The sequence below is a fragment of the Melitaea cinxia genome, chromosome 9 (genome assembly GCF_905220565.1).
Source record: "Melitaea cinxia chromosome 9, ilMelCinx1.1, whole genome shotgun sequence".
Taxonomy (NCBI): Eukaryota; Metazoa; Arthropoda; class Insecta; order Lepidoptera; family Nymphalidae; genus Melitaea; species Melitaea cinxia.
The window spans coordinates 7,459,966-7,471,539 of record NC_059402.1 but is presented as its reverse complement, the minus strand read 5'-3'; the positions used below and the strand labels follow the sequence as shown (position 1 = coordinate 7,471,539).

Here is an 11,574-nt window from a genome sequence, read left to right as displayed (position 1 = left end):
CTTTTACCTCAAGACCAAAGCTCAAGACAATTAATTTACTATGTCAGTATGTCTATTATAGTGTCTAAAAATATTTTGCATGCAAGTGTCAACTCACTGTAAAAAATTAAATTTATTTATGCTGAAGTATTGAGTATCATTTACATTTTGTGGATTATGCTATTTCAGAAAGCCCTCATTTTTATGTTTCAAATATAAAAGATGCAATTAAAAGTTTTTGTAATCAAGAATTAATATAACTTATATTTTAAGAGCTTTTTTTTAATTTCTGCTTTTTTAAAATATTTTATTGACTATACTATTTTAATATACATACTATACTATATATGTATTGTTTTTTTTTTATTGCTAAAAATCTATATTTCTCTATATCCACATATTGTCTTTGTATTTCTTTTTTTATGTTGCTCAATTGAAACGAAGGATGTGACGTACCGGAAACAATTGTTTTGTAACTTGTATGTCACCATAATTATAAAATTTGTCAAATATATCAAAATTCTCATTCAAATGAGAATTAAACCTATAAACAAAAATAAAAGTTATATTAATAATGACGTATTTAGGTATATTACTTTATATTAAGAAACTCTGTTGACTCTAATTCACTTTTTAGTTCTGTAGTTGTGGCAGCAATTATTCTATTATAGCGCCTCTGATTGACGTGGTAAAAAGTGGAACTAAATGATTACGCATTTTGGTTTTGTTTCGTTGCAGTCGTCGTCCGAATTCGATATCAATAATATTGCGTACTCGATTTGTTACGTCGTCTTTATGCAGCAATGCTATGAAAGAATTCTTTTACATGGCGTATAGTAGTCGCACATAGTGAATTGTTCATTAATCATGTAAGATAGGTAACAATATTATGTATTTATTTTAGGCCATTTTATCAAACGTGTCCCCTATAGTTTATCGCATATAGTGCTCGGTCTGCTCAAATCGTCACACGTGCAAATGTACCACACATATTTTTCAATATTCAATTTTAAATTTTATTAACAAATTTCTTAAGATATAAAATATAATTGACTATAATTCCCAAAATGGCGGCTTCAGTTTACTGTTCTTGACGCCATTTTAAAAATTATAGTCAAATTAGTATTAAGATTTTGCAATACATTTTTTGAAAAATTTGTAGTATTTGCATGAATTAATACTCCTTTCGTTAGGACCAAACATTTTATACATAAATGCAGTATATAATATATATTATTTTAAAAAGATATCAAGGTAAAATACATTGATTTATTAATAGGTTTTCATGGTGATGGCTAAATGCTTTATAACGATATAACTGATATTCTAATGTTATTACATTTTTTGCCAAATATTTGTATAAATTGAAAAAAAAAAAATAGTCCTAACATATGCTGTCAATTTAAGATGGTATGTTTAAAGTCGCGAGTCACTATACGCCAACATAATAAGATTGTGCTTTAATGTGTGAGTGAGCGTTGTACGCGTGACCTCGAAAAAGGAAGGACAAAATAATATCTTGCCGTTCTAGAAGGCTGACGTCATTTATATCGCGGCGAGCGAGAGCGCAACGCACATACAACTAGCAAGACATTGTGAAATGTGAACGGCCACCCACTGCTTGCATATCGCCTTGTACAACTAATAATTCACTTGAAAGTTGTGGCTTTAAACAGTTAGTCTATTGACTTCTGCCATACATGTTGAATCCATTACTGCGCTATTAATTTTATAATTAGTGATACTGGACATTCATTTCAATGACAATTGTTTCGACGAATATTAGGTACAGTATAGAGATATCGAAAATTGCTCTCGCTTGAAAATGATACACATGTTAAATAAATATTCATGCATAATTTTATATCAGTTAACTTGTCGACATTGTAAAAATACACAATGTTAACATATATAAATCAGGGCGTCAGCCTTCTAGAGTAGCATATATGTATGCGTGAGTATAAATAGCAATAGTGTACAATCTGTGGTAGTTAATTCCAAATTTTCAACATCCCTTTATTTTATGGGGTTTTTATACGAAAAGTATTTATTTATTTCGTTGTGAAATTAATTATATTTCGAAATATTAAAATAAAAAGTGTATTTTCACTTGCTGACCGAATTTAGTATTCGTACCTATTAAAAATGGTTGGTTTATAGCAAAATGGCCGCGGTCATGCGACCTGTAGTTATAGTGAGACGTAATTATGATGATTATTACAATATGGAACGTATTACTTTAGATATATACATTTATTATTGAATTTTGCATTTTTTAGAGACTAATTTCTAAGATTTATTAAAAATATCGCGTTAAAAATAAGTTTTGTAGTTAATAACACAGAATTTTTCGTACCTAGTTATTGAATATTTACTTGTACTCTATGAATTTTTCGTAATAAAATAACATTAATTGCATGATAACTAATCAAAGTTATTATATGGTGTTGTTCAATACTTCTAATTGAAGATTTATTAAAAAATACAGATGTTACTGACTTAGGCTACGTTTAATTTTGTTTTTTATTTTTAGCTCATTATATAGGTCACGGTCAACTTAGGGTTATTACATTGTTTTTTTTTGTTTGGTTTAGTATAACTTTTTAGATGATGTCACATATTCTTTTATTCTTATGCCATTTATTTAAAACAAAACATGACTAGAGTGATAAAAGAGGAATATTGTTTTTACGTAGTACTTACGTAAATATCTACAAATGTCATAACATGAACAAAGAACTCGAAACATGCTCACACTTAAATCACATTTGACATACCTAGTTAATAATAAATTTGAGTTTGTGTTTTCAAAATATAATGTAAATTCAATAAGCTAATATATTTTCTTAATAAATATATTTACTTTTCTTTTCTATAAAATATATTGAAATTTTAATATAGGAACAACCAACTAGTTAAATATCTTTTTTCGTTATCAAGTTATACTTAGTCCTGATTTTACCATAATTGTTGTATTTTTGACTCTTAGTTAAATTTAAGGACCTGTTACACCGGTGTTGATAAAGTTTATATCACACAATATAAGGTTTTATCAATAAACGGCCTTGATATCCGGTTTTACCCTAACAAAGTAATCAGAGCTATTAGATTCTGATGGTGTAAAAGAAAATTTTTTGGTTATCATACGTTGGTATAATTTTGTCAGCAACTGGTAAAAAAGGCCTTTAAGGTTACCAAGTACTTTATTTTTTACATCTCCAATATAATCGCGTGAATGTTGAGTTAAATATTTATTAAAGATATAATCAAGCTTTTTGTATGTAAATTATGACCTAAAATTAATTATAATTATATAATTATAATTATATAATTATAAATTAATCAGTTATAGACTAACTATATGATAAGATTTTGATAAAAAAATAACATAAGTATAATAATTTACTTTACTTTATTAACTTGACGCTTATCTCAATTTCAGTGCAAACATAAAAATGGCGGATCCAGTAACAACAAATCCAGATGATTTAGAAGATGGCGAGATTGAAAGTGATGGGGAGGAGACAAATGAAATTACGAATGAAAATAAAAAAGAAGAGTCAGTGCCTGACGCTGAAGGTAATAAAGATCAAGAAAAAATGGAGAATCAAAATTTTTATCACTCAAAATCAGGTAAGAAAAAGAAATCCAAGTCGAACAAAAGTGAAAAAACAAAAGATAAAAGTAAAAAGAGTCGTAAGTATACAGATTCTGTCGAGGATGATTTTGCTGGTAATATTGAGAAAGCTATTAGAAAGGCCATGAATAAAGATGAAGGAGGTGAAAATCAAACTGAAGAGGATGTTGAGGAAAGACGGAAGCGTAAAAAACGAAAGAAATATGACGGAAAAGAGGGTTCGAGCAAAAAACGCAAGAAACAAGAATATTCAGATGAAATGGACGAAAGTGAGATGATGTGTGTTAGGGGAGCTTCGCCTGTTCAGACCAAATCCCCTGATGAAATGTACCAAGATGAAGAACGAGATTCGTATGATACTGATAGCAGTCAAGATTCTCGAGGTCATCAATCTCATCGTCAGAGACATAGGCCGCCTCAACGCGAAAGGAATAAAAATAAAAATGATAGAAGAAGAGGAGCACATCCTATGCAGGATCCTGATGGGGTTTGCTTATATTATATGCAAGGAAAATGTCATAAAGGCGATGATTGTATTTATTCTCATGATGCTCAACCGCCGAGAAAGATGGAATTATGTAAATTTTATCTGATGGACTGTTGTGCAAAAAGAGATAAGTGTTTATATATGCATGCAGATTTTCCATGTAAATATTATCATACTGGGCTTCCTTGTATATATAAAGACGAATGTAAGTTCGCTCATGGTAAACCACTAAACGAAAGTCTGAGAAATATATTACTAAAACATATTGAATCAGCCCCAAAAGAAATATTGGGAGATTTTCCTAGACTAAATAGAGAAGGAGCGCTGAAAATGATACAAACCACACAATTGAAGTTAATGCAACAATATTCAGAGAATACTGAAAATCAAGCAAGAAATATACCATCTTTGTTTGATTTAAATATACCCAATCCACAAAATAACTCAGAAATTCATATGAATCAATTTAACAATGAAAGATCTGCAAAAATATCACCTAAAGTAAGACAGTCAAGGTGGCAAAACGATAATTCAAATTTAAATTCATCTACTAGTGGTTCTGGGGGTAACACCAATGTTTTAAGTATTAAAAACTTAACTGGTGTGCTGACACCTCGACAAATTTCTGACCTCACTAAAATGGGTATTGAAAATCTAGACCAATTAGGTCAATTAACAGTATTACAGTTAAATAGTATTGGAATATCTCTTAAACAAATTACGGAAATACAATTAAACACTATGAGCATTCAAAAACTAGGTTTAATTAATAATGTTGAACAACAGACACAGTTTGGAGGTCCTAATACAAAAGATTTGGACTTGCGTGTACCACCCGCAGCTCCTCCGTCTAGTACATTATCTATTTCGTCAGAATTACCTGGGCAAGATATTGATATGCGTTTTCAACCAAATGTTGCCCTTGGTGTCAATGAAGATTCTTCAAACAATAAGATGTTTAAAAAAGAAACAAATAGCAAAGATATGATAGACATTGATCAATACACTAAGGATGCATTAAAGTTTGCAACAAAAGATAAAGAAAATATTGATATATCTAATGAGTCTCTAGAAAATGATAAAAATAACCAATTAAACGAAATAAAAGACGTAGATCACAGGGTTCTGCCTTTTTCAGAAGGTGATTCAAGTATTCGACGACCTAATATTGAAGGAAGCTTAATTCACACTGAGGGTGACACAGACATTAGATTCTTGCAACCAGAACCAATATTTAAAAATCCCGAAAAAAGTAATCGACGATCGACTACAGATGACGATGAAGATAATAATTTGTTAATTGATGAAAAATGGTATTCAAGTGATGAAGAAAAGGGAAATAAAAAGAAGTCACCTAATTTATCACCTCAAAAAGGATTGATGTCTCCGCCACCTAATGTACCTTCTGTTATAGAAACATCAGCTGTTTTAAGTAAACTTGGGGATCTTTCAAAAATCGATATTAGTGAAGAAGTTACAAAGTTATTGAATACGATGAAAAATAATTTACATGACACTAAAACAAGTACTTCTGAAATTCCCGAACAAAACGTATCAAGAGATCCGCGATCAAAGCGTTCCCCATCTAAAACAAACGAAGTAAGCAAACCTGTTACCAAAAAACCGGCACGAGTGTCAATTTACGAATGTATAGACGGCGAGCCAACAGATGGTCGTAGAAGAACTGATGTTGATCTCCGACAGACTGACTATAAAATTCCAAATTTCGGGGACATAGATTTAAGGCAGAACGTAAGTGGCGATATTGATTTACGTTTAGGTTTACCCTTTAAACCAATTCCTAATTACACACCGGCATCTGAAATTAATGGTTCCATTAACAGCCATCCACCAATACCATATAAATTAGTTTTAATTCATATTCCCCGACCTGATTACACTGACATAAAAAATAGTACTGCGAAATCACAAGCACTGAGTGATCCTAGACTAAGAAAAGTGTTTAGATTGTCAGTTGAAGAGTCTACTAGTGATAGTGAAAAGCCTTCTAAAGTTGTAAACACAGGGCCAAGAGTAGATCCACGTAGAAAACCAAAAGAGTCAGTCGAAAACATTAATGAACAAAAGTCGAATTCTTTAGAATTGCAAACTATTCTACAAAATTCAAATTGGTATAAAGACCTGAGCTCTACGCAGAAAATTTTTGTAAATCAACATTTGGCACCAGTTACTCAAATGATAAAACATTATCAACAAGAAAAAACACCTGGTAAAAAGTTTGATCTAAGCTCTATACAAGGCAATACTGTTCTCTGTAATATTTTTACTAATTTAGGAATATCATTAGGAGAAAATGGAGAGTTTGTTTATTTGCCTAAGCCGAAAGAAGCTTTATTAAAAACCCCTATAAATTTTAATCAAAATTCAAACCCATTTGCTATGAACAATAACATGCCAGGTGTCCCTAGCACTATGGAAAGTAATATGAATATGATGAACATCCCACCAATGGGAATGGGAGGAATGGGTGGTATGAATAATATGAACAATATGAATAATATTAATCATATGCATGGTTTCAATCAGTCTTTACCTGACCCTAGAGGTGGGCCCACACCCGGTCTCCTAGGTATTGCACCAAATATACCTCACAATTTTAATAGTAATAAATTTGGAGGACCACACAATTTCGGAAATATGGGGTATAATGGTCCTCCTGGCAATGAATTTAATTATATGGAAGGTGATCAAAATTTCCAGCGATTTCCAAACAGAGGAGGTCATCGAGGTCGTGGTAATGATCGATGGAATCGCGGAGGTTCTGGAAGAGGTCATAGAGATAGAAAAAATTTCAACGAAAGGGGAAATTGGAAAAATGAAAGGCATTAATTAATTGTAAATGTAAATAAATTATGCAAGTATCATATACCCTTCCACATATGACAGAATGTGATCAAGGTGATAATTATTATTAGTAACATTAGACTTGTTAAGATAGCTGTAGTCATTTTTATAAATTATTATATTATAATATAAGATTTACTGTACAAGGGTTTTAGTAATGTAAATATTTAGTCTATGAAGTAAATCAATTCATTTTAAGTTTCTCGTTGTAAGATTAATAATATATTAGTTAATTATGTTTATTAAAAATGATTTTTAAGTTCATTTTAAAAGTACTCATTATACGAGCCAAATGTTTTAAGACTGAGTGCAGGTTTATAATTGAGTTTTTTTAACAATAATTTATGTGTTAATCCGTACCTATCTAGAGCCAGATTTCGCGAACATGAAACAAATTATGAGATATTACTGTTATCTCAAAGTTTGGCAATATTGTTTAATTATCATTTTAGATGACTTAAGTATGTCCAGTAATTCTAGTTAACTAAAAGCAATATACATTACTACTACGAATATTGAAAAAATTTTGTAAAGAAAAGCTAATTAAATAATTAGAAGCCTTCCTTATTTCTTTGTAATGATGAAGATTTGTATTTATAAAAATTCCACTGGACTTAAATAAATCTATGTTTATTATGTGAAATATCTTAATTTGACACCTAAATATATATATATGAATTTTTAATTTATAATTGTTGTGCATATTAATTCTCTTTTTACAGACGAAAATGTAAAAAATATCTACGAGTAAAATAAATGGATGTTTTTCAGTAATAAGGAATGTGCAAGAGGTAAGTACTTTGGGGCTAGAAAGCCAGTCTCATAAATAAAACTTACACAGGAATTGTATACATCCTTAATTTTATTTATAAAGTCTGTAAAATTGAAGTGACAAAGTTTGAGAAGTCTATTTTTAACCGGTTTCCTCCCGATTTTAAATTAACAGCGACTTGAGATATTTTTGAAAAAGTTGAAGCTGTAACAGAGTGAAAATAATTTAAACATTATTTCAAGTATGTATTTCACATTAAAAATAATAATTAAAATAGCTAAAAACAAGCTACTAAACGGGATATTAGTAGGGGTATCCTGCCGAAATATAGTAGTGTATATAACGCAAGAGCGCCTGGTTTGTATAGGGCAATTTTTGCAACTTTCAGCTATAGAAAAAAAAAACTGGCTATCCTAATAGTCAACATTTTAATCATAAAAGATACAGAAAATAAGCTAGGTTCACACAGTATAAAAAGTATGTGTGTAATGCACACAAGGTTCAAGTAAAACTTCTAAAAAGTAATCTACGAGAGGTTATTTTTTCTCGGTGAAAAGAATCTATAAATAAAAACGAGTGTGATTTTCACCCAGAATATAAAATACTATGTAATTTATTCTCTATCGCTATTATTCTCCTATACATTTATGTGTTTGTTTCTTTATCGTGACGCATTTTCGTTTCATCGAGTTTCTAATCACTACGATTCTAAAGAAGTTTTACTTCGAAAAAGTATACATACTTATAAACTGCTTAAACATTGGATATATTTGAGGAAACTTACACAGATTTAAAGACTCGATATCTTCCTGGTCATCGGTACAGTTATAGAAGACCACACATTGTTTAGGTGACAATTTCGCTTGGCTTACAAAATAATTGTACAGAAGTTCCAATTCTCGTGCTGCTACATTAGCTGTATTGGAAGAGCAGACAAGGATAACACCTTGGACACGAAGGCGAAATGCAGGCCAACATGATTCGAATCTAAAAGATAAATAAATTATAAAATATGATATGAGAAATAAATTATTTAGTTTTTGATAAAAATAATATTAACGCATACTTCTGAAAAACTACAAATATAGGTAGTGTATAATTTACAAAGAAGGTAATAATTATGTACCTGTGATCACCACTGCAGTCCCACATTTCTATGTCCACTTTACATTGTTTTTCGTTTATATTTAAATGAGACAGTGCAAATTCTACAATACGAACACCTTGAGTCGGTCTGGCACTGTTGACCTCTTCGACATTAATTGATTCGGATAAAAAATTTGCTATAGCTGTTTTTCCACTCTGAAATTTATTATTTTTAATATCATCGGAAAGCAATTTTACATCCAATTTTGAAACATATAAAAAAAAAAAAATATATACGCACGTCAGAAGGTCCAATCATTACAATTTTTAGCTTATTAATTTGCATGGCGAAGGTGATTACAGAATTCTTTTTACAGTCACTTGCAAAGTAATAATTATATATTTAGTGTAAAATTGTAAACCTTTGAATGTTTAACAATTGTATGTGACGCTAGTTTGTGTACATTTTCATCACCGTGACAACCATATTATTGACTAGCCGTGCCTGCGACTTCGTCCGCGTGGAATTTAACAAAAAAGTTATTGTTCAGTTCAGAGAGTTATAAAATAGATAAATTCTAAAATAAGAGTTGCCTAAGTTACTCCTTATTACATCAGTTATCTGCCAATGAAAGTCCCGTCAAAATCGGTCCAGCCGCTTTAGAGATTAGCCGGAACGAACAGACAGAGAGACAGGCAGACAGCTAGACAGACAGACAGCTAGACAGACAGACAGACAAAAATTGTAAAAAAATGTTATTTTTATATATGTACCATGTATATATCCATAAACATTTAGTACAAAGCGGTTATTTTAATATTACAAACAGACACACCATTTTTATTATTTGTATAGATTAGAGACTTTTATGTAAGATAAGGAAGAGATAAGTTACTTAAATCTTAGATAATTTTATGTGTTGATATTTTAAGACTAGAAAATCTAAAATACCTACACGGAAGTATATTTGAAAAAAAATCGCAACAAATCTTGGTGTTCATAAATTTGCATAAGACTTAAAAAAATACGTAGTTATAACTGTAAAACTAAAAAATCTCGACTTTATTAAAGACCTTATTTCTGAAACATGTATTTCATGCAAGATATTACTAATTTTGTACTAAAACGCAGTTTATATATTATTTTCAAAAGAGTAACTGCGGAGTTTCTTGCCGATTCTTCTCTGCAGAATCTCTACATTTCGCATCGGTGGTAGTTTACTTTTAAAAACTAATAATAATTTTGATTTGTGGAGTGACAATTTGAAAGTGCGTTTGATGCCTGTTTGAGTAAAGTGATTTTTGATTTTGATTTTGAAACAAATATTTTCACCAGGGAACCAATAAAACTATTATTTTGTTCGTAAAAGATAAAATATAACGTTCATAACAATAACAACACGCTATACCGCTTAATTTTTTAACATATTTGATTTTAGTAGACATTTTTCAGCTGTCTGAAAATACCTTCATAACATTTTTTCCTTTTTAACCGACTTCCAAAAAAGGATGAGGTTCTCAATTCGACTGTATTTTTTTTTTAATGTATGTTACATCAGAACTTTTGACCGGGTGGACCGATTTCGACAAATTTTGTTTTAATCGAAAGGTGGTGTGTGCCAATTGGTCCCATTTAAATTTATTTGAGATCTAACAACTACTTTTCGAGTTATATCTAATAATGCGTTTTTACTTGACGCTTTTTTCGTCGACCTACGTTGTACTATACCGCATAACTTTCTACTGGATGTACCGATTTTGATAATTCTTTTTTTGTTGGAAAGGGGATATCCCTAGTTTGGTACCGTAATAAGGAAACCAGGATCTGATGATGGGATCCTAGAGAAATCTCGAAAATCCGTAATAACTTTTTACTGGGTGTACTGATTTTGATAATTTTTAATTTAATCGAAAGCTGATGTTTATCATGTGGTCACATTTAAATTTTATCGAGATCTGATAACTACTTTTTGAGTAATCTTTGATAACGCGTAGTTGCTTGACTATTTTTTCGTCGATCTACGTTGTATTACTTGTCGATGTAATTGAAGTCGGTTTTTTTTTCGTTTGCGAGCAAACACAATTATTAATACAAAAAAGGACTCTGCGCATTAGAAATAATTTGAAAATTATATGGTCATGGGACACCAGGTAGGAACGAAGGACGAACAATAATGATGAATGATGATGAAGAGGTAAGTAAGGATGATGAAGGGTAGTAGTTTTAGCATAATATTTTTTTTTTTTTTTTTTTTTGTAAAAAACAAATAGTTTATAGCTTCAAAATATAGTAGTGGTAAGATCGTCTATACTACAAATAAATTAGTAAAATTGCAGTGTCTATTTTTAATATTAAAATAATCGCTTTTTACTAAATGTATATGGATGTATAACGGTACATAACCAAAATAACATTTTATACAATTTTTGTCTGTCTGTCTGTTTGTTCCGACTAATCTCTAAAATGCTGGACCGATTTTGACGGGACTTTCTCTGGCAGATAGCTGATTTAGTAAGGAGTAACTTAAGCTACTTTTATTTTAGAAATTTATTTATTTTATAACTGCGAACTGAACAATAAATTTTTTGTTGAATTCCAGTTATAAAATAATTTACTTTATTATATTAAGTTAACTTTACTCGAAGTTATAGAAAAACAAAATTTTATTACGACACTGAATCTTAGAAGCTTGTTAACACATGCTTATGACAAGTACACATAATATGCACAGAATACAACCAGTTTCA

At 30.3% G+C, this 11,574-nt stretch overlaps 2 protein-coding genes across 7 annotated transcripts; one reads left to right on the top strand and one right to left on the bottom strand.

Annotated features, from left to right (window-relative positions):
• Positions 1-620: 620 nt before the first annotated feature.
• On the top strand, positions 621-7,604 carry LOC123656247 (protein suppressor of sable). Of its 6 annotated transcripts, none has more exons than XM_045591949.1 (2): positions 621-848; positions 3,422-7,604. In XM_045591949.1, the coding sequence occupies exon 2, from the start codon at positions 3,435-3,437 to the stop codon at positions 6,951-6,953; it is 3,519 nt and encodes a 1,172-aa protein (XP_045447905.1). In that variant the 5' UTR covers positions 621-848; positions 3,422-3,434; the 3' UTR covers positions 6,954-7,604. The 6 variants fall into 6 exon arrangements, with proteins under 6 accessions (XP_045447905.1, XP_045447906.1, XP_045447908.1 ...); XM_045591950.1 differs by having other exon boundaries at positions 621-857; XM_045591952.1 differs by lacking the exon at positions 621-848 and adding an exon at positions 969-1,233.
• A 208-nt stretch (positions 7,605-7,812) lies between these two features.
• On the bottom strand, positions 7,813-9,145 carry LOC123656609 (intraflagellar transport protein 22 homolog). Its single transcript, XM_045592278.1, has 4 exons — positions 9,128-9,145; positions 8,867-9,042; positions 8,525-8,727; positions 7,813-7,944 (listed from the first exon to the last, which is right to left on the bottom strand). The coding sequence occupies exons 1-4, from the start codon at positions 9,143-9,145 to the stop codon at positions 7,835-7,837; spliced, it is 507 nt and encodes a 168-aa protein (XP_045448234.1). The 3' UTR covers positions 7,813-7,834.
• Positions 9,146-11,574: the final 2,429 nt, after the last annotated feature.

Excerpts from the sequence above, each read along its gene's own strand:
- LOC123656247 (XM_045591947.1), top strand. The coding sequence starts at position 1,740 with ATGACAATTGTTTCGACGAATATTAG. Across the intron at positions 1,766-3,421 it reads ATTGTTTCGACGAATATTAG|TGCAAACATAAAAATGGCGG; the intron begins GTACAGTATAGA and ends TCTCAATTTCAG.
- LOC123656609 (XM_045592278.1), bottom strand. Across the intron at positions 8,728-8,866 it reads GACTGCAGTGGTGATCACAG|ATTCGAATCATGTTGGCCTG; the intron begins GTACATAATTAT and ends TTTATCTTTTAG. Across the intron at positions 7,945-8,524 it reads TATCGAGTCTTTAAATCTGT|CTTCAACTTTTTCAAAAATA; the intron begins GTAAGTTTCCTC and ends ACTCTGTTACAG.